The 23,816-nt window shown below is 41.7% G+C and overlaps 1 protein-coding gene across 1 annotated transcript in view; it reads left to right on the forward strand.

Annotated features, from left to right (window-relative positions):
* The window catches only part of jam3b (junctional adhesion molecule 3b), a 92,090-nt gene that overhangs the window by 47,884 nt on the left and 20,390 nt on the right, over positions 1-23,816 (forward strand). The window contains exons 2-4 of the mRNA XM_070894386.1: positions 19,049-19,114; positions 19,924-20,034; positions 22,293-22,442. Coding sequence (XP_070750487.1) covers positions 19,049-19,114; positions 19,924-20,034; positions 22,293-22,442 — 327 coding nt within the window. The remainder of the gene's footprint in view (positions 1-19,048; positions 19,115-19,923; positions 20,035-22,292; positions 22,443-23,816) is intronic.

Below are 23,816 nucleotides of genomic sequence, written 5' to 3' on the forward strand. Positions count from 1 at the left end.
GTGTAATGAGAGAGGATTAATTAGCAATCTCATTGTGCGAGGCCCCTTGGGGAAGAGTGACCATAATATGGTGGAATTCTGCATTAGGATGGAGAATGAAACAGTAATTTCAGAGACCATGGTCCAGAACTTAAAGAAGGGTAACTTTGAAGGTATGAGGCGTGAATTGGCTAGGATAGATTGGCGAATGATACTTAGGGGGTTGACTGTGGATGGGCAATGGCAGACATTTAGAGACCGCATGGATGAAGTACAACAATTGTACATTCCTGTCTGGCGTAAAAATAAAAAGGGGAAGGTGGCTCAACCGTGGCTATCTAGGGAAATCAGGGATAGTATTAAAGCCAAGGAAGTGGCATACAAATTGGCCAGAAATAGCAGCGAACCTGGGGACTGGGAGAAATTTAGAACTCAGCAGAGGAGGACAAAGGGTTTGATTAGGACAGGGAAAATGGAGTACGAGAAGAAGCTTGCAGGGAACATTAAGGCGGATTGCAAAAGTTTCTATAGGTATGTAAAGAGAAAAAGGTTGGTGAAGACAAACGTAGGTCCCCTGCAGTCAGAATCAGGGGAAGTCATAACGGGGAACAAAGAAATGGCGGATCAATTGAACAAGTACTTTGGTTCGGTATTCACTAAGGAGGATACAAACAACCTTCCGGATATAAAAGGGGTCAGAGGGTCTAGTAAGGAAGAGGAACTGAGGGAAATCTTTATTAGTCGGGAAATTGTGTTGGGGAAATTGATGGGATTGAAGGCAGATAAATCCCCAGGGCCTGATGGCCTGCATCCTAGAGTACTTAAGGAGGTGGCCTTGGAAATAGCGGATGCATTGACAGTCATTTTCCAACATTCCATTGACTCTGGATCAGTTCCTATGGAGTGGAGGGTAGCCAATGTAACCCCACTTTTTAAAAAAGGAGGGAAAGAGAAAACAGGGAATTATAGACCGGTCAGCCTGACCTCAGTAGTGGGTAAAATGATGGAATCAATTATTAAGGATGTCATAGCAGTGCATCTGGAAAATGGTGACATGATAGGTCCAAGTCAGCATGGATTTGTGAAAGGGAAATCATGCTTGACAAATCTTCTGGAATTTTTTGAGGATGTTTCCAGTAAAGTGGACAAAGGAGAACCAGTTGATGTGGTATATTTGGACTTTCAGAAGGCTTTCGACAAGGTCCCACACAAGAGATTAATGTGCAAAGTTAAAGCACATGGGATTGGGGGTAGTGTGCTGACGTGGATTGAGAACTGGTTGTCAGACAGGAAGCAAAGAGTAGGAGTAAACGGGTACTTTTCAGAATGGCAGGCAGTGACTAGTGGAGTGCCGCAAGGTTCTGTGCTGGGGCCCCAGCTGTTTACATTGTACATTAATGATTTAGACGAGGGGATTAAATGCAGTATCTCCAAATTTGCGGATGATACTAAGTTGGGTGGCAGTGTGAGCTGCGAGGAGGATGCTATTAGGCTGCAGAGTGACTTGGATAGGTTAGGTGAGTGGGCAAATGCATGGCAGATGAAGTATAATGTGGATAAATGTGAGGTTATCCACTTTGGTGGTAAAAACAGAGAGACAGACTATTATCTGAATGGTGACAGATTAGGAAAAGGGAAGGTGCAACGAGACCTGGGTGTCATGGTACATCAGTCATTGAAGGTTGGCATGCAGGTACAGCAGGCGGTTAAGAAAGCAAATGGCATGTTGGCCTTCATAGCGAGGGGATTTGAATACAGGGGCAGGGAGGTGTTGCTACAGTTGTACAGGGCCTTGGTGAGGCCACACCTGGAGTATTGTGTACAGTTTTGGTCTCCTAACTTGAGGAAGGACATTCTTGCTATTGAGGGAGTGCAGCGAAGGTTCACCAGACTGATTCCCGGGATGGCGGGACTGACCTATCAAGAAAGATTGGATCAATTGGGCTTGTATTCACTGGAGTTCAGAAGAATGAGAGGGGACCTCATAGAAACGTTTAAAATTCTGACGGGTTTAGACAGGTTAGATGCAGAAAGAATGTTCCCAATGTTGGGGAAGTCCAGAACCAGGGGTCACAGTCTGAGGATAAGGGGTAAGCCATTTAGGACCGAGATGAGGAGAAACTTCTTCACCCAGAGAGTGGTGAACCTGTGGAATTCTCTACCACAGAAAGTAGTTGAGGCCAATTCACTAAATATATTCAAAAGGGAGTTAGATGAAGTCCTTACTACTCGGGGGATCAAGGGTTATGGCGAGAAAGCAGGAAGTGGGTACTGAAGTTTCATGTTCAGCCATGAACTCATTGAATGGCGGTGCAGGCTAGAAGGGCTGAATGGCCTGCTCCTGCACCTATTTTCTATGTTTCTATGTTTCTAAAAACAAATTATCTGGTCGTTAACACATCGCTGTTTGTGGGAGCTTGCCATGCGCAATTGGCTGCCGTGTTTCCCACATTATAGCAGTGACTACACTCTAAAAGTACTTCATTGGCTGTAAAGCGCTTTGAGATTTCCGGTGGTCGTGAAGGGCACAATATAAATGCAAGTCTTTCTTTCTCTCTCATGGTTATGGTGTGTATATATTTATTACGTAGGCTCAAGTACAAATTTTAAGTATAAAATGGAATGCCTGCTATGCGTAGAAGTCATGATGAAGCACAAAAAGAATGTGCATTGATGTAGCACCTTTTGCAATCTCAGGATGTCCCATAGCACATTACAGCCAATTAATTACTTTTGAAGTGAAATCACTGTTGTAATTTAGGAAATGTGATGACCCATTTGAGCTTAACAAAAAATCCACAAGGAGCAATGAATTAATGACCATCTGTTTTAGGTGTCGTTTGAAGGATAAATATTGGCCAGGATACCGGGAAACTGCCTTTGCTCTTCAAATAGTGCCATGGGATTTTTTACATTCATCTGAGGGGGCAGACGGGGCCTCGCTTTAATAGCTCATCCAAAAGTCGGCACTTCCGACAGTGCAGTACTCCCTCAGTAGTGCACTAAAATGCCAACCTAGAATATGTGCTCAAGTGTCTGAAGTGGGACTTGAACCCTTGACCTTCTGACAGAGGCGAGTGTACTACCACTGATCCAAAACAGTCTGACTTCACAAAGATAGTAAAAACCTTTACAAAATTTTGAGGTATACTAAATCGGGTGCTAAAAAAAATCTGTTCTATTATCCATTTGTTTAATAGATGAACATTTAATGCCCAATACTACAAGTAATTTTTCATTCCAACTCTCATCACTTCTGAGTTTATTTAAAAACTTGTAATTTTAACTTCGTTCCTACTGCTGCTGCAATTTCAATATATTGGCATATTTGTACTGATTTTGCCTTACTTACACATTTTCAATACAGTGAGAAAGAAAGAAGAAACAGTTTAGTTATATTGGCCCCAAGTTTCCACATGGTTTGCTCCTGATTTTTAGGAGCAACTGGTGTAGAACGGAGTATCTTAGAAATCGGAATTCTCGACATTTAGTTTGCTCCAGTTCTAGTCAGTTAGAACAGTTTCACTTTGGAACAGAATTTTTTTTCAAAAGGGGGCGTGTCCGGCCACTTACGCCTGTTTTCAAAGTTTCGTCAGTGAAAACTTACTCCAAACTAACTTAGAATGGAGTATGTGAAGATTTTTGTACGCTCTCAAAAACCTTGTCTACACTTTAGAAAATCAGGCGTAGGTTACAAATCAGGCGTAGGGAATGGTGGGGTGGGGGGGGGGATGGTTTAAAGGGAAGTTTACAAACATTAAACACTTCAGTTTTACAAATAAAGAGCCATCATCAATAATAAATGATAAATACATCAATAAATCAACCAATAAATCAATTAAAAAAAAATTAATGAAATAATTTTTTAAAAAATCAATAAATAAAACATTTCTACTTACCGACTGCAGCACCGGGAGCCCTCCAACAGCGTGCTGGGATGCCCCCCCAAGAGTGTCTCTATCAGTGTCTCTATCTCTCTCTGTCTGTGTGTCTCTCATTCTCTGTCTGTCAGTGTCTGTGTTTCTGATAGCAAGGGGAGGGGGGTAGAGGGAGAGAGGGGGGGAGCAGAGGGAGGGATGGGGGAGAAAGGATATTGGGGGGGGTGGGGGGGAGGGAGGGAGGCTGAACGGGCTGGGCCCGAGACTTCGGGCAGGGCCTTTACAGGTAGGTGGCGTTGGGTCGGGGGGGGGGGGGGGGAGAGGGAGGTCAGGTCGGGGGGAGGGAGGTCAGGTCGGATCCAGGGCGGGGGGGAGGAGCGGGGGGGGAGGGGAGGGGGATGGGGATGGGGAGGAGCGGAGCGGGAGTCGGGTTGGATCCAGTCTGGGGAGGGGGGGAGCGGGAGTTTGGTCCGGTGCGGGGGGAAGCGGGAGGCGGGGCGGGGGGGGGGAGCGGGAGTCTGGTGGGGGGGAGCGGGAGTCAGGTCGGTGTTGGGTCCAGTCTGGAGGCGGGGGACGGGAAGCGTGAGTCGGTTTGGGAGGAAGCAGGAGCTGGCCGTGGGAGGAGCCTTATTCACGCAGACCCAGTGAGGCCATTCGGCCAGGGCTAGGGGCTGCGTGCTTCGGGCCCCTCCCACACAGTTTCGGGAGCCTGGAGCTACTGCACTTGCGCGCCCACTGTAGCGCAGGAACCTGGCTCCGCCCCCTACAGCTCATGCTGCGCTGCGCCGAGGGCCAGAGGACCTGCAGGGAGGTGGAGAATCTGGAGGGTTTTTTTGTGCGCACTTTGTGGCGCGAAAAACGGGCGTCCAGGTCGGGACTGCGCCGTTCTAGGCGCGGCTCGAAACTTGGGCCCATTGCTCCTATCATGACCTCAACGTCTATTTCAGTTATTTAAACACTTTTGAAGCTTAGTTATTGTTACGTACACTAATGCAATAACCAATTTGCACACAAGATCCTGCAAACAGCAAGTTACATAAATGATCAATTGATCTGTTTTGGTGATGGTATCGTGGCCAAAACTCATCCAACCACTGAATTCCGTGCTCCTTGAATAGCGCCTTAGGATCATTTACATCATTCAAACATGTCAGTTGGGTCTTGGTTTTACATTTCATCCAACGGATAGCACTCCCTCAGTACTGCACTGAAGTCTTGGCCTAGATTATGTGCTGAAGTTCTGGAGCGTGCCTTGAACTCGCAACCTTTTGACTTGAGTGAGAGTGCTATCAATTGAGTTAGAGCCCTAAGCTTAATTTTTAGGAAAATTAATAAAGGCTGCAGCACATCACGCAATTAATACATTAAACCATTCTTGATTATCCATTGTAGTTCCCAGTTCTAATTCATTTTTGAAGAACTCTAGCTTATTCTTTTTCTTGAGAAACCTTTTTAGCTCAACAAAGTGAGAGTTGGAACAGAATGTTTTTTGAATTCAGGCATCCAGCATTGTCTAAAGCAATCCCAGATCAGGACTATCAACGGGAAAATACCCCATTTCAACCTTAGAAGAAACTACATTTCACCACTGAAATGTCCATTTTATAACCTCAGTTGCCCATCTGGACCTGTCTCAGCACCATTTACTACCAATTTGTATTAAGCTACAGATTGCTGGGCTCATGCTCACTGGGAACTGGATTTAAACTCTGCTCTCAAATGTGTGAAAGTTTTCTGACCCACCACATCATTTGATTTCCTAGCAAGGGTTCATTTTTTTAAAATCACGAGCTGAATAGTTAAAAACAAATTTGAAAATGGAAGTTTCCCAGCTATTAATTACTTTGAAGAAATTGCATTTTGTGTGTCAGTTTCAGATTGTTCACTGCAACTGATTAAAATACATAACGTTCTGGCTATTTTTGATTTGTTTCTCCTTTTAGCTTAATGTAGGATAACTAATGCACAGAAAATCCAAGCTCTGTTTTAATCATCAACACACAGTTAATTTATGAAGTTTAATTTAAAAATATAAAATGCTTTCATGTTGACATTCTAGTTTGCTGTGATTTTCCGTTAGCAGCTGTCATCTTTCAGTCTTAAACATGAGCGGAAACAGTGAATCATTCAATTGTTCTGATATAATGAGTTCAGCTTTTCAGCCCAGAGCTGTTGAAAGGCAGGAACCAAAGCATTTAACCAGTTTGCAGTAATTGAAAATTGAATCTCTGTACATTACTTCCAGTACAGTATCAAGATTTGTAAGATTAAAGTGTTCTTGTATAACTTTATCATTTTTATCAAACTTCAAATGTCAATTTTTTTCTTTTAAAAAAAAAACTGGCTTATAAGAAGTATATGAAATTAATGATGCTTAAAATCTGACTGACTGAAAAGTTTACACATCTATTGTATTTGTTGTAAGATTTGCTCATTATTGAACAAGTTTACAGATTTGCTCATTATTTAACAAGGAAGGAAAGCTTAGGAGAGTAATTTCCATTCACCCCAGCTCTCTTATCAAGTGGGTTGTGTGAGCCAGATCAGCCCCTTTAATGTGAACCAGTGTTTTGCACTAGGCTAGGGGTTTAAAATGAAAGGAATCAGACTCTCCATACCCCTCTCCCTTTAGTCAATTCTCTGGCTGTGACTGAGTCAGTTTCAACACAGGTGATTGGAGGGATTTACAAAGTAAAAATGCACCCAAAACAAGATAGTAATGGCGGAGAAGGCCATTTGGTCATCGCAATTCATCTATCCAGAAAGATATGGAAGTACTCCCCACCCCGTTGTGGGATCGGATTATTTATTAAATGCTTTGTGTTTTGTCTGTCTAAATTTAAATTACTTCCATCATTAAAGGGTGGGTGTGTGGATGTCAGGCTATACCACTGCTAGTAAATTAACAATAGCTTAATAACCCAGTCTTGCTAATAAGTGAATTTAACATATACATTTGTATAGATTTTAATCAGTCCTCTATTGTGTATAGCATTTTTTTAAACTTTTCAGTAGATGACACACAATTCACTAAATGCTTTCTGGATCATGAAATAATAAGATTGGACCACTTAGAGGCCAAAAAAGAATGTGATTCACCACAAAACTTGTTATAAATCTGAAATTAAATGTTAAAGATCAGTTTGCAGTCATGTTTTTCAGAAAAAAATCATGTTGTCCCCTATAACATAACTCAAAATGGGATGCATTTTAGAACCCAAAAATCCAAGCTGACACTCCAGGGGAGTGCTGCACTGTCGGAGGTGCCGTCTTTCAGATAGGTCATTAAACTGCGGCCCTATCATGTGGACATAAACGACCCCATGACACTATTTTGAAGAACAGCAAAGGAGTTATCCCTGATGTCCTGGCCAATAACTGATCCTCAATCAACATCACAAAATAATTGATTATCTGGTCATTATCAGATTGCTGTTTGTGGGAGCTTGCTGTGCGCAAATTGGCTGCCGCACTTCCTACATTACAACAATGACTACACTTCAAAAGTATTTCATTGACTGTAAAGCAATAGGGATGTCCTGAGATGAAGGTGCTATATAAATGCATGTCTTTGATTTTTCCCTTTTATTTAACAACTGTCAGCCAGATTTCCTGCCATTGACTACAAATGGACACGAAAAGAAAACTAATCTTTCTCCCAACCCCATTTTGTACTCCAGTTCTGGAAAAAAAAAAGACTTTGCTCATTTTATGCATTTCTATTTGGTCCATCCAGTCTACTACTTTCAAAGACCATGTACAGTCTTCTCTGTCATGAATTTACCTGTGGGGATGTTCTGGTTAAATATTCCTTGATCCCAAAGTGAATTAAATCAAACTCCAGACATATCTAGTATTCAATCTTGATCTGCTGCCCTATAAAAACATTTTATTTTTGCCTCATTAGCACAGAATTATCAGTCCCTTGGAGTACCTGATCATCTGTCTCTACCTAATCTTATACTCTGTGACCTAATTCCCAGTTATCCAGTTCCTTTTTTGAGGAATAATGCAGCACAGCCTCAATTGCTTGTATTCACTGCTTTGGTGGTGGGGAAAAAAATATTTTTTAACCTCATTTGAGACTTGTTAACTGTAGACCTGCGACCTGCAATTCTTGCTTATCGTGTACTCAAGTGGCCTATTTGCATCTATATCCTCTACGATTTGATAGCTTTGTAAATAAAATCTTTTCAATGACTCGAAACTTTCAGTGAATGATGATTAAGCTGGGTGGCAGTGTGAGCTGTGAGGAGGATGCTAAGAGGCTGCAGAGTGACTTGGACAGGCTAGGTGAGTGGGCAAATGTATGGCAGATGCAGTATAATGTAGATAAATATAGGTTATCCACTTTGGTAGCAAAAACAGGAAGGCAGAATATTATCTGAAAGGTGACAGATTAGGAAAATGGGAGGTGCAACGAGACCTGGGTGTCATGGTACATCAGTCATTGAAAGTTGGCATGCAGATACAGTAGGTGGTGAAGAAGGCAAATGGCATGTTGGCCTTCATAGCAAGAGGATTTGAGTATAGGAGCAGAGAGGTCTTACTGCAGTTGTACAGGGCCTTGGTGAGGCCACACCTTGAATATTGTGTAATTTTGGTCTCCTAATCTGAGGAATGACATTCTTGCTATTGAGGGAGTACAGCGAAGGTTAACCAGACTGATTTCCGGGATGGCAGGACTGACATATGAAGAAAGACTGGATCGACTCGGCTTGTATTCAATGGAATTTAGAAGAATGAGAGAGGATCTCATAGAAACATATAAAATTCTGACTGGATTGGACAGGTTAGATGCAGGAACAATGTTCCTGATGTTGGGGAAGTCCAGAACCAGGGGTCACAGTCTTAAGGGTAAGGGGTAAGCCATTTACGACCGAGATGAGGAGAAACTTCTTCACTCAGAGAATTGTGAACCTGCGGAATTCTCCACCACAGAAAGTTGTTGAGGCCAGTTCATTCAAAAGCGAGTTAGATGTGGCCCTTATGGCTAAAGGGATCAAGGGGTATGGAGAGAAAGCAGGAATGGGTTACTGAAGTTGCAAAAATTATCAGCCATGATCATATTGAATGGTGGTGCAGGCTTAAAGCGCCGAATGGCCTACTCCTGCACCTATTTTCTATGTTTCTAAGCCCAAATGCTTAATATGGCTGCCTAATTGATCGGCGAGAAAGTAAATCAGTGTCACATGACTTAGGATATTTTATGGCACTGTTTTTCTTAGTCTTGAGCTATTATGCCATAATTGCTTGTCGATTATCATCTACAAATTCTTATGTATGAATGTAGCTTTATAGAACTTTCAACATATCCATTTTTGTGATTTAGAACATTACTGTACTTTTGATCAGTAAACTCTTCAGATGTATTTTGAAGTGTCGTGCAGGTTTCTACAGTATTAGGCAAAACAATTCCAACTGCAGAAAATAAGTACAGAATAAATGACCATAAAGCATGTCTACAGGAAAAGTGGTTCCAATAATGGAATTCACCTCAAAAATAACTAGAACTGAATGATTAAACAAAGTACCTTGATAATAGCATTTATTGTTTAAAATCTTTTTTATTAAGCGGAAGAGGGGAAAAGTACAGTAGCCACACATTGGTAAAAGGAGTAAAAACACAAAAGGGTGGAAATACACATCAAGTTGGTTGTCAATATCTGAAAGAGAGCTAAGTTAATGTGTTGGGGTGGGTTCCTTTATCAGGCATATTCCAACATTTGCTGTTACTGTTTGATTTTCATCACGTGGGTTTTTTTTGGTGAAAACAATTCCTTATCCAAGGTTGCATATGTACACCAGTTGCAATCAGCATGCAAATTTACACATTTTGTAAAAATATCTAGCAACAATGGAATACATATTTCAAAGTAGTTACAATGAACTAAACCAGGAGCTATATATATAATGGCCTGGAAATCCTGGCCTCCCCGTACTAAGTATCTACGGACCCGGGAAGGCATCGCAAAAGACGGTTTTCAGCACACAATGTGCATGCGCTAAAAACTGCGCAAGCGCTTGACAGATCCAATGTATATTGGGTACGAGTTTGCGGTATTTACCCATATCTTGCCCAGCAAATATCTTCAAAATTCTTGCGCCTGATAAAAGCAAGCACATAGCCTACTTTTCCAGGCGTAAGAATTCAAAAACATACAAAAATATAATTAAATTTAAAAAAACAAATTATTTTTTTAAAAAACCTGCCCACTACGTTACATTTATTTTTAACTATAATTTAAAAACTCCGAAAAAAAAATTTTCTTTAAGATATTTATTAACTTTAATTTCAATTAATTTTAATCATGAGGTGTATTTTTTATTTTATTGTGCTTAGTGTTTTTGTTCTCATAGCAGTGAGAACTCGTAGATACGGAGTTCTCATTGCTATTAATGAGAAAGCTGTGGAATACTGTACCTGTGGCTGAGCAGTCACACGTGACGGCACCTTCTGTGTGGGAACATGGAGGACAGGAGCGCGCTTCACAGTGCAGGAAGAGAAGGCCACCCCACAGGAATCCCACGCTCTCTGGGACTACCAGGTAAATTCGTAGAAATGTTTCCGGCAATTGCGAGAAGCCTCCGACCGCAATTTCAGCCCCAATGCGGTAATGATATAAATTCCTCAAGGAATAAAATATTTAAAAGTTAACTTGCTACTTATGCAGAAAAGTTTTTAATTTACTTTTAGTTTGAAAAATCACTTCATTTTAAAGGGATTGCAAATAATTCTAAATTTTAACTCGCCAATTTCAGTTTTAGTTAAAGTGTACAAGGGAAGCTATTTTTCTGATATTTGTCTTTATTTTCCCTGTACATTATGTAAGCTTCATAGGAAAGATTTTGTTTCAATTTCCAATGCAAAACACAATTTTGAATTTGAGGGGGGAGGTGGGGGTGAGTAAGGAATTGTGATATTTTCTCATGGTAGTTAGTACTTGAATAGAGTAATATAATCTTTTGAAATTTCATTATAAAAGTGCTGTGCAGTTTTGTAACACAAGTAATCAATCGGAAAATAGTTGCAAACACGTATATGTAAAGGTTATAAATGGTGCTGGATTCTGTCCTTCCCTTTTCTCCCCCACCTCCTCCCCATATACATTTGTTTTGATTTACTCACTGTTAACCTCTGCTTTTCTTGATGTATATTAATGTGGGGGTACAGAGCACAATTTCTAAATTTACAAATGACACAAAACTTGAAGTATAGTGAACAGTGAGGAGGATGGTGATAGATTTCAAGAGGACATAGGAATGGGCAGACACGTGGCAGATGAAATTTAATGCAGAAAGGTGCGAAGTGATACATTTTGGTATGAAGAATGAGGAGAGGAAATATAAACTAAAAAAATACAATCCTAAAGGGGGTGCATGAACAGAGATCTGGGGGTATTAGTGCACAAATCTTCGAAGGTGGCAGGACCAGTAAACAAAGCAGTTTTAAAAAATCTTACTGGATCCTGGGTTTCATAAATAGAGGCATAGAGTACAAAAGCTTGGAAATTATGAAGAACCTGCATAAAACACTGGTTTGCGGCCCAGCCCCGCGAGCCACACCTGACTTCCGCGCTCAAAACCACACCGAAAACTTACCTCGGTATTCTCCACTCCCTCAAGTTGATCCAGGCCCTTGGCGCGGCGCAGCACAAGCTGTGGGGGGCGGAGCCAGGTCCCTGCGCTGAAAACAGTGCCGGGACCTCTGCACATGCGCGCTACAGTGGGCGCGCATGTGCAATAGCTCCAGGCGCCCGAAACTGTGTGGGAGGGGCCCGAAACATGCCGCCCCTAGCCCTGGCCGAATGGGTTCACTGGGACGGCGAAGATCAGGCTGCATCTCCTTCCTCTTCAGCTCCTGCTCTGGCTGTGGGTTCCAGCTTCCGCCCCTGTTCAGCTCACGCTCCCTCTGGCTCTCTTCCCACCCACAGCTCCCGCTCCGCTCCCTCTTCCTTCGGCGGGGCCTGCCCGCCCGGCATCTTGCTGGGGGCGGACCCCGCCCGAAGTCTTCGGCACGGCCTCTTCATGTTGGCCGGGCCCGTTCAGCCTCCTCCCTCTCCTCTTCCCCCTCTCCTCCTCTTTCCCCCCCCCCCCCCCCCCACAAGCTGTCAGAAACACATAGACACTGACAGACAAAAAGAGAGACACACTGGGAGGCCCCGTCCCAGCACGCTGTTGGAGGGCTCCCGGTGCTGCAGTCGGTGAGTAGAAACTTAATTTTTTATTTTTTAAATATTTTTATTTTTTTATCTTTTTTTGATTGATTTATTGGTTGATTTATTGATTTATTTATCATTTATTATTGATGGCTCTTTATTTGTAAAAGTGATGTGTTTCATGTTTGTAAACTTCCCTTTCTCTCCTTTTTCTCCCCCCCTCCCCCCTATCTCTTGTTCCCTATGCCTGATTTGTAACCTATGCCTGATTTTCTAAGTGTAGGCAAGATTTTTCTGAGCATACAAAAATCTACACTTACTCCATTCTAAGTTAGTTTGGAGTAAGTTTTCGCTGCCTAAACTTTCAAAATGGGCGTAAGTGGCCGGACATGCCCCCTTTTGGGAAAAAAAAATCTGTTCCAAAATGAAACTGTTCTAACTGACTAGAACTGGAGCAAACTAAATGCCGAGAATTGCAATTTCTAAGATGCTCCATTCTAAACCAGTTGCTCCAAAAAAATAGGAGCAACTCAGGCCGAAACTTGACCCCATTGTATCCAATTCTGGACACTGCACTTTCGGAAGGATGTGAAGGCTTTGGAAAGGGTGCCGAAAAGATTTACGAGAATGATTCCAGGGATGAGGAACTTCAGTTATATGGATAGACTGGAGAAGCTGGGGTTGTTCTCTTTAGAGAAGAGAAGGTTGGGAGGAGATTTGATTGAGGTGCTCAAGATCATGAGGGGTCTGACCAGAGCGGATAGAGAGAAACTGTTCCCATTGGCGGAAGGGTCAAGAACCAGAGTACACAGATTTAAGGTGATTGGCAAAAGAACCAAAAGCAACACAAGAAAAAACTTTTTTACACAGCAAGTGGTTAGGATCTAGCCTGAAAGGATGGTGGAGGCAGACTAAAATCACTGCTTTCAAAAGGGAGTTGGATAAGTACCTCCAAAGAAGAAAATTTACAGAGCTCTGGGGAAAGGGCGGGGACATGGGACGAGCTGAGGTGCAGAGGGCTGGCACGGGCTCGATGGGCCATATGGCCTTCCATGCTGTAACCATTTCAATGATTCTGTGATTAGTAATTTATCCCTTATTATAATCTAAATATCAGTATTTATTCAAAGTTAGTCAGCAAATGCTGTAATAGCCCTATATACACAAAATCCCAATTCATATTCTGTTAGAAAAACAAGAAGCTGATCTTACTGCAGCCAGTAAAAGACTTCATTCAATTCAGATCTGAATTGTATTATATTGTACTGATCTCAATTTACAAAAAATGACTGTCCAGGTGGAGTACTGTGTGCAGATATGACACTGTGAACATCATTCTGGAACTGAAAGCTGTCTTCAAAATCATGAAATTTATCATTGTACTGTTGAAATAAAAGATTAAATTGTGAAACTGTCTGCATATCTCGAAAGAAGGTTAGAACTACTGCTTGGAATTGGTATCTTGCTGTGAGTGCCAGTGATGATAGAGTTCAGGGATGAATAGCTGGACCAAATTTTTGCATTATGTTTCACTAGGTCCAGTTCATAATCTATTATTTTAGAATAACAACTTCCACTAGTGCGTAGAATGTTGAGAGCAAATTAAAGGGAAAGGGGATTTTGCATCCTTTGGATCTCCAGAACAATGCCCTTGGTTGCCATTGAAATGTGGGCCAGAACAAAAACAGCACTGCTGTATGAGATCTCGAGTATAACAGTATGAAGTGCCATTTACTTGATTGAGATTTTTAGCCTCTTTTGAAGTCGGCGCAATTGCATATATAACTGCGTTTAATAACAAATGGTAACTGTAGTACAGGCCAACAACATAATAGTATGTACCGTAGTCCTTGCATTATCTTTTTGAGCCTCACTCTTGTGTTGTCTCCCTGTCATGCCACCCCTTCTCCTCTTCACTTGCTGTTTCTCTCTGTATCTTGAATTATTCTTCAAAGCACAAGCCTCAGTAACTCCCTTACATGAAATTAAATTGTATATTGATATCAAATCTGGCAAAGTGAAATAATTGATCCATTCATAAGATATCCTGTTTTACTGTTCTATAATATTCAAAGCAAAACACATCGCGCAGTGTTTTTTCCTCCCCCAGGGTTTCATCATTTTAATTTGTGCTGTTTAAATAAAAGGTGAAATTGTTTGCTAACTCTCTAACTAACTTTCTAAACTCATCTTTCTGCACAAACTAAATGTAGCACAATCAACTTGACAAACTGTATTACAGTTGGCTGTGCTCCAAAAATAATGTTTTTGTTAATAAATGAAGTCAAATGGTACTGTTGGACTTTTCATACACAATGACCCCTGTGTGTAGGCAAGCTTCCACTATTTTAGTCAGCTGCTGTACAGCTTATAATGTACATAATTGCTGCAGTGTTTTTTTAAATATGCCGTAAAATATAACATTATTAAGTCTGGCATATTAGCTGTCAGTCGATAATAGTCTATTAGAGGACTGTTTAAAACAAGGGGTGGTTGTAAATTATATGTTTACAACCACCTCTATGTTTTGATATTACTGTGAACTAATAGTACGATCTAGCTCAGAGGTTCCAGAACTGGGGACTTCATATTAAAACTCAAGTGTAAGGGAGCTAAATTGACAAAACTACTGAAGTATGCTGGGTTATCAGGAAATCTATGCTAACATTAATTATGCAAAAGTATTGTATCTTGGGCCTGCATGGGTTTTGAATCTCCGAAGTGGAGCTCTGCAAAAAAAAGTGGCTTGGTAACCTCTGATCTAGCAACCAAAAACAGTCCTTTGAATTGTTCAAAAGAAAAGTTTTACTGTATTTTAAACCTAATAGATTATCATAAAATTCTGGAGTCTTGAAGGGGCAAGAAATTTAATTGTGCTTTGGTGGAAAGATTATTTACCATTCTGACCAAATTCAGCTTTGTCCACATTAATATGATTGGTGCTGAAAATTATGGACCGCTCACTGATTTTTTTTAAAGTAGGCCTTTGCCTTTGTGTTGAGTTATTGGCCTAGAAATTGCGATCGGAGGCTTCCCGGGGGCGGATGCCTCCGCCCGTAAAAGTTTCTACGAAAGTACCTGGTGGTCGCAAAGGTTCGGTGACATGTGGTCCTGGCCTTCATAGAGGTCCACGTATCCCAGGAGTGTACGGGTTTCATACGGATCTCTGGGATCACGTGGTCAGTCCAACCTATCAGAGTAGGGGGATCCCCGTTCATACTTGCGGTGATTCCGTATGTACGGAGCTATGATAAGTATGAATGGGAATACCCCCAAGAACACACACACTGAAAACAAATTTAAAAAGCTCATTACATATTTAAAATTAATTAAAATGCAATTTAATTAAATATTTTATATAAAAATTTATTTTTTGACATTTTTTAAATGTTTTAACAGGGCTAAAAATAAACTTGCCTTAATGGACAGGGATTTTAATATATATGAGTGATAACATTATCTTACTATTTTTTAAAACTCTTATGCTAGTAAAAGCAGGCCTTACGCCTGCTTTGCCTTACGCCTGCTTTTAGAATAGGAATTTCAAAGACATTCGCTGGGCAGGAGTTGGGCTAACTCTCCACCCGCGGAGGCCCTATTCCTTCAGATGCGATGGATATGTCCAGAGATTTCTTGACAGATTGCAAGGTGTGGGTTTAGGCACATGCACAATGCATGCCTAAACCCGGAACTTGTGCAGCCTCTACGGGCCTGTGCACACTCCATACATGCCCATAGGGGGCACAAATTCAGGCCCATTGTGTTGGTGAGAGGCATTCCTGTTGGAACATTTCATTGGGCAAGGTAGTTTTGAGAACATGAATGCTGATCATAGTTTTACTGCTGTAAAACTTTTGAATTCCAGTTTTATTTTTCTTGGTCGTTGGTAAGCTTTGGGAGTGTTATGTTTTAATTAACAGCAAGGTTAAGCATTGACTTTTGTAAACTGTCTCTCCCTTCCCCTATCCAGTGATGGAAAGGCAATAATAGTATTAAAACCTGGGGAAGCTATTCATTTGAATAAAGAAGACCTGGCCTTAGAAGGACTATGATTATCTGCATCCAATTTTTGCTACCCTGAAGGTTTAGGGTATTACTGATGTTCCCCACTGTCTGTGCTGTGTTCATGGCAAAAGGTGGGTTTTCATTAGTAGACTAAGCAAAATCTGTGCCCCATTATACAGGTGTAAAGCAGTTGTGGGTTAGTGAGCCCAAGATTAACAATTACCTTTTTATTGCAATACAGGTATATAGCTTACTGCAGACCATGTGTGATGCCCATCAAATTCTATCAATCTTGAAGGTGGAAAATACCACACCAGCTGGTTATTTATGGGTTAATTAACACACCCAAGCCAATGATCCAGCAAGCTACTGAATGAATACTGTACCTAAAAACAAAGTTGGAATCCGTCCATAAGTAGTTGGAACATAATTTTTACAAAATCTGATAAATTGCAAAACTTTTGGATCAATGTTCGTAGCGCTGCCAGATGTGATGATGGATGAAATTTCAGTTCAGCCACAGTTTGGATTACTGGCAGAGTTAAGACTTTGGGGAAATCTTACAGTACATATGAGTCCAAAAGTAAGAGATAGCAATCGTGCATAATTAAAGTAGGAATTATTAGAGATTCCTGATGAGCTGGAGATTACATTTTGTCTGGTTTTCAAATAACTTGATGCTTTGACCGTGTACAAATCAATATACACCTAAAACAAGCCCTGTATCCTGACTAATTGGACAAGGGGTGTCCCACCTTTTGGAGCAGGCGGGGGGTTGGTTGATTACATGTGTCAAAGCCAGTGAATGTGCTGTGTGACTATGAAGACATTAAAGATCCTCCCCTACACACAAGTCCGAGAGTCCAATACCTTACCTTACCGTTCACATTGCAGTATATGTGCGCCACAAATTGCTGGAACGTCAAAACGATAATGGTGCAGCGATGTCAATGTCGCATCAGCGACCTCATATTAATGTCGTGGCCATTGGCTTATCTCCTTAACCAATGAAAGAAAAGGATAAACAGAGTGAAGATTGGTAAAGGAAATAGGGTGCATTGGAGTCAAATTAGAGACAAAAAAGACAGGAAAATTTAAGGGGAAGAAATAAGTATAAGCAGAAGAAAAGGACATTGTAATCCAATTGTATTTGGGAATTATTGTATTGGTCCTTGAGAAGTGGATGAGTGAATGGCGGGTTGGGACAGACCCAAAAATGACATGACGAAAACCCTAGTGGTGAAGAGATTTAGGAACTATGGCCCCAAGTTTCGACATGATTTGCTCCTGATTTTTAGGAGCAACTGGTGTAGAACGGAGTATCTTAGAAATCGGAATTCTCTCCATTTAGTTTGCTCCAGTTCAAGTCAGTTAGAACAGTTTCACTTTGGAACAGAATTTTTTTTTCAAAAGGGGGTGTGTCCGGCCACTTACGCCTGTTTTCAAAGTTTCGACAGTGAAAACTTACTCCAAACTAACTTCGAATGGAATAAGTGAAGATTTTTGTACGCTCAAAAACCTTGTCTACACTTTAGAAAATCAGGCGTAGGTTACAAATCAGACGTAGGGAACGAGGTGGGGGGGGAAGGGAAGTCATTAAATTCTACAATCAATCCTTAGTTATACTTATACAAATATTATACAAATAAATTCAACCTGAATAAAAATTTATAAGCAAAGAAAAGATTAAATAAACCATGTTCCTACCTGTGTGAAATAGCATCAGCCTTCGAGCTGCTGTGCTTCAGGCAGGCCTTTCATGTTGGAGACAGGCAGGGGTGTGGCGTCAGTGTCTCGACGGCAGCGGCAGCAAGCTTCGAGCTGAGCTGCAGTGCTTGAGGCAGGCCTTCATTCTCTTCGTGGCTGGCCGCGAAGAAGCAACACCGGACGGACCCGAGGCCGCGGTGTCAGTGGCTGGCCGGCAGCCAAAGAATCAGCAGCGGACGGACGTGAGGCCATTCGGCCATAGGATGTCAGTGGCTGGCCGGCAGCCGAAGAATCAACACCTGACACACACAGCTCTTTATGGGGCTTGAGGCCATTCGGCCACGCACTCCCTCACACACAGAAATATCCAAAAAATTTAATTACAAGCCTTTGCAGGGGTCCAAGAAACAAATCTTCACTTTTTCTGCAGTCCTTTTAAAAATGGCCGAGTGCTAATGTTTGTGTGAGACTGCGCATGCGCGCACGCTCCAACACGCACGCGCAGGGTTGCCGGCACCACGAAGGCTAATTTAAATTGTACCACTTAGAAAATCAGTGTGAGTGTTAGGCTCCGCCCCCTGCTGTGAAGAGCGCGCCAAGCAGACATTGAGCTCCAAGGAGCTCAAGAATATGGGAGGTTTTTTTAAGCGCAGTTTTCGGCGCGAAAAACAGGCGCCCAGCTCGGAGGTGTGCCGTTTTCGCCGCGGGACGAAACTTGGGGCCTATAGCTCCAAGTCACCTTTTTCCTCCCAAGCCTGCTACACATACCACGCATGTCTCAAATTACTCAGTCCCTCAAACATTCTTGACCCATGTCCATCATGATCAGGAACACCAATAGGTACATCATTACACTGTTTTCATAGGAAGAATGGAATTGCTAGATGGAAAAAAGACCAACTTCAACTTTGGGAACTAGAGGTTCAAAGTCACAGTTTTCCTCCCACACCTGCTGCACTTCCCCCGTCATGTCTCAAATTACACACATTGAGTCTCCTAAAATGTTGTTTTCTGGAAGAAATCTATCTCATTTGCAACACTGAGTGTTGAGACAGCTTTGCATCCTGATAATTATTGCCTTCTGACTCCAGCAGGAGAGAGGTTGGCAAGATTGGCACAAAAAAGTGTTAATGTGAGAATATCTGGCTACTCAAAAGTAATTTTCATCCACTGACCACAACTTCAGATTTTAATCTTCAATACTTATGTTAAGAAAACAGTGATTTTAGTCTTAGATGGCCTAGTTTTAGGATTGTTGGAGGCAACTTAGTTGCTGACATTGTCCGTAGAAATAATATTTTGTGTTCATTTCCTGTTCAGGTTGTCAAATATGGGCAGTGGTGATAACAACTGCGAATCCGACCCCTGTGGTGAATGAGTTTGAAAGTAAGTAGCACAGCTATTTTTTTCCCCACCACCGACATTTGTGTGTGTCTCTCTCTCTCTCTCTCGCTGTCTCTAGTTAATGCTCCTTTGTAAATTTGTAGGCTAGTATAATTTGGAACAAGATGTTGAGCCAACCCTGTAATTTTTTGTAAAATTCTAATCTTTGTCACAATGTATTCTAAAATCTAGTGTTCTAGTTTGCTGCGGCAGGGCATCTAAGGGCACCTGCCATTAGTTAGACTTTCCCTTACTCGTTTAGGTTTTTAAATTGTTTTTTGGCAAGATGCTGAAAGTGCGAGCTGATAACAGCACAGTGAGGGAAATCGGGCATTTAGGACCTGAGTGAACAGGGCAAGCGTGTATCTCCTTAACCAATCAGATTTTAAAAATTGTGAGATAAACATCGCAAGGACTCAGAAGGAAGTGACAATTAAGAAGGGGTGAATTCATTGTCAAATCAGGTACAGAAAGAGAAATAGAGAGGAAAAGAAAGATTGGATTCAGAGAGAGAAAAGAGATCGGAAGGAAAAATGGAATAAAAATATAAAAATAGCTCGCAACAACATTTCAAACCTGAAGAAGCTGGAGCATGTTGGTGCAAAACAAATGAAACATCTGATCTCGCTGTGCTTGATTTGAAATGGTTAATGGCAGCACTAGATGCCCAAAATGGAAAACGTTCCATTCCCCATGCCTGAGATTCTTCTCCCTTTTTGAAGACAAAAATCAACACTCAAGAAGTCGTGTGAATTTTCTGTATTTAAAAGAAAACTTAAATAAAATCTAACCCCGAGATGATTTTCTTCCAGGTGTAACGTTATCCTGCCTTATCAGCAGTGCCTCTCCATATAAGCCTCGCATCGAATGGAAGAAATTGAACACTGGCACGGATTTTATATATTTTGATCAGCAGCTTCAAGGTGTGCTGATTTTCTAAAATCACTTCTAGATCAATGGGTATGAGACATGTATGTGCATTCCTGATTTATTTTAGAGGGTAGGTACACCTATGAGTAGAGAAACAAATGCACATTCTGCCCCATAACCATCTTTTGTATCATCTAATTTCGTCCTGAAGAGTATAATATCGGAGCAGAAGATCAGTTGTTGTCTTGGTGTCAACAGATTTGACGTTTCTATAATTGGTAATTTTTTGTCTTATGAACGTGCTGTAATAGGATCTAATATATATATACACATAGTACAATAATTCAGATCATATTTTTGGAAACTGGAATTGAGTCAAGAGCAGATGATAAGTGTTCCACCCCAGTTCAAGGAAGGGAAGGGACGGGACAGGATAAGGCAGTTAATCTTCACTCAGTTGTGGTATTGTCGAAAATAAGATGAAATTAGTGAGCACTCGAGGCCATGAGTATATCGTGAACAATCAGCATGGACTTGTAAAAGTAGTTCATGCTTGACAATTTTATTTGATTTTTATGAGGAATTCTGTATATAGATGAAAGGGATTGCAATATGTTGATTTCAAAAAGCAATTGGTAAAGTGCCACAGTTCCATTTATATAGCGCTTTTCACAATCACCAAACATCCCAAAGCTTTTTACAGTCAATAAAGTACCTTTTTTAAAGTGTTAGCACTATTGCAATGTGGGACACGCAGTAGCCAATTTGCACACAGCAAGCTTCCACGAACAGCAATGTGATGACCAAATAATCTGCTTCAGTGATGTTGATTGAGGGATAAATATTGGCCAGGACACCAGGGGTAACTCCCCCGCTCTTCTTCGAAATAGTGTCATGGGATCTTTTACATCCACCTGAGAGAGCAGACGGGGCTTCAGTTTAACGTCTCATCCTGAAGACGGCACCTCCAACAGTGCAGCACTCCCCTCAGCACTGCACTGAAATGTCAGCCCATGTTTTTGTGCTCCACTCTCGGGAGTGGGACTTGAACCCGCAACCTTCTGTCTGAGGCGAGTGTGCTACCAACTGAGCCACAGCTGACAATATTATGAATATTATGGCATGACGTATTGAAGAGATTGTAGCCGTATGAATACAGCGATGGCTATGGAACTGAAAATGAGCAGTAGGGAATAAATGGAAATTTTTAGACTGGTGGAATGTAGGTAATGGTGTGCCCCAGGGATCTGTGCTGGGACTTCTTTTCCAGGAGGCTGCAGCCGGGGACCCGTGGGAATGGATGGAGAAGATTCTCTCTGGCTTCGTGGTGGGAGGGGTGAAAAAAGGGGGACAAGGGGGTGAAGCACTCAGATTCTTACAGGCAGAGTTGTAAAACTTACTTGGGGCACTTCTGGCCAATCGGCTCCTCCCACCTTGCTGCTGCCGGGTAGCAGATAACGTGGGACTCGCCCTGCATGGATATTAAAATTACATTGTGCTGCCGACTACATTATTGGGAGGGAGGGGGCAGCGACGGATGTTGAAATTGAGTGTCGTCTTCTGCCCCCGCCACAAACTCTGGTCCCACCACCAATGCCATCACAGTCCCTGACCACTGTCTCGGATTGAACCAGAATGTTTGCAACTTCGGTATCCTATTGGACTTGAGTTTATGACCCCATATCCTTTCAATCACAATATCTGCGTACTTCCATCTCCGCCCCTGACTCAGCACATCTGCGAGTCCCTCTTCTGTGCCTTTGCCAACTGCAGACATGACTATTCTATACCCTCCTGGCCAACCAGCCCATTCATCCAGCTCATTCAAAACTTTGCTGTCTATATCCTAGTTCACATCAAATTGTGCTCATCTGTCACCCTGTGCTTGCTGACCTGCATTGGCTCCTGTTCCCCCAACACCTCAAATTTAGAATTCTCATCCTCATGTTCAGACTCCTTCATGGCCTTGCCCCTCCCTATCTCTGAAACCTATTCCAGCTCTGCAACCCTCTGAGAATTTTGCCTTCCTCCAACTCTGACCTCTTGTGCATCCCACGCTCCCTTTGCCGTGCCATTGGTGCCCGTGACTTCAGCTGTCTAAACCAGAAACTCTGGAATTCCCTCGTTAAATATCTCCACCTCTTTCCTCCTTTGACCAAGCTTTTAGTCACCCCATCTAATATCATCTCCTCTGGCTCAGTGTCCATCTTTATTAAGTTTCTGTGAGGAGCTTTGGGATGTTTTGACTTTGTTAAAGCTGCTACTTCAAGGCGAGTTGCTACATTTTTATTCAAAACGTGTCTGTTTTTAGGAGACTTGGTAGGTCGAGCAGAGCTCAAGGAAGAGTCCTCCATATATATACGCAACGTGACTCGTAAGGACACCGCAGTATATCGCTGCGAAGTAGTACTTAAAGAACCAGGATATCTTGGGGAAGTTACTGTTAATCTAACAGTACAAGGTACCTTTCATAACTTCTTTTAACTTGTGACTGTGCATGATCAGATTGTTTCTGTATTTTTCCATGGGTGACTTTCTTTGATCCACTCAAGACTGAATTTGTCAGGGGAAAAACTGTTAGATTATCACCTCAAACCAAAGTATCTTGAAAGGAGCCTTTAAAATAGAATCAATGTTTACAGACTGATTTCAGAAGCTGGATGTTCTTCCCCATGCAATCCTCTAAAACCAGCCCTTACTGAGTGCTTACTGAATCAGCACTGTGGAGGGACTGAATGACACCAAGAGCTGAATGCTCTTATTTGACAACTTAATCAATCTCAGTAAAATATGTTTTACCCATATGGCTTAAATTGTCAAGTAAGAGTACTTTTGTGCTGTTAATGTGTCTACATTTGTATATAGGGATAGTCCCAGGAAAAAGTTTCATTTAATTTAAGCCTTATTTTCTCGGGACATCCCAAAATACTTCACATCCAATGAATTATTTTTAAAGTGTTGTTACTGTTAGGTAAATAGTACAGCTTTTTTCACCATCTGTGGCAGGTGCTAAAGATGAAGTATGGCCTATTGTATGATGATCTCAATACTAATTAAGTTTTCTCCCCAGTATGTGCAACCTGACTAACACACTGATAGACACATATGCATGTTATAGATACATAAACACAATGTAAACTGACTTGATCTATTGCATAAACATGTGTGACATTCTAAAACAAAATTGATTAGAATATTCGTACACTTACCAATCCCAGTCCCTGTGTTGGCAATCTAGTAAACTTCTGCCCATAAAAGCTTAAAGGGATATTGTATGTGAAGGGCCTGGTATGTTGTAACATTTTTCCTTTAGCTTGAGGATTTGGCTTTGATTTAATCTTGATATGTCTCCAAGGAAGATCCACAGCAACAGTTGAGGGTCTTGAGCAATGAGTTTGAGTAGTTGAACTAATTCCAATGAATCACAGTCCATAATTCTAAAATGTCTTTTCTCTTTTCCCCTGCTGGCATTTGGCGGTGCAGGGTGAAAGGGGGTCAGGAAAACATTTGAAATAGCAAAGTTATGGTAAACTTGTAATGAACCTTGTTTAGACTACACTTGGAGTACTGTGTACAATTCTGGTCACCATATTATAACAGGGATATAGAGGCACCAGAGAGGGTGCAGAGAAGATTTAAAAGAAAGACATGCATTTATATAGCGCCTTTCACAACCACTGGATGTCTCAAAGTGCTTTACAGCCAATTAAGTACTTTTGAAGTGTAGTCACTGTTGCAATGTTGCAAACGCGGCAGCCAACTTGCACACAGTGAGCTCCCACAAACAGCAATGTAATAATGACCAGATAACCTGTTTTTGTTATGTTGATTGAGG

The sequence above is a fragment of the Pristiophorus japonicus genome, chromosome 11 (genome assembly GCF_044704955.1).
Source record: "Pristiophorus japonicus isolate sPriJap1 chromosome 11, sPriJap1.hap1, whole genome shotgun sequence".
NCBI classification, from domain to species: Eukaryota; Metazoa; Chordata; class Chondrichthyes; family Pristiophoridae; genus Pristiophorus; species Pristiophorus japonicus.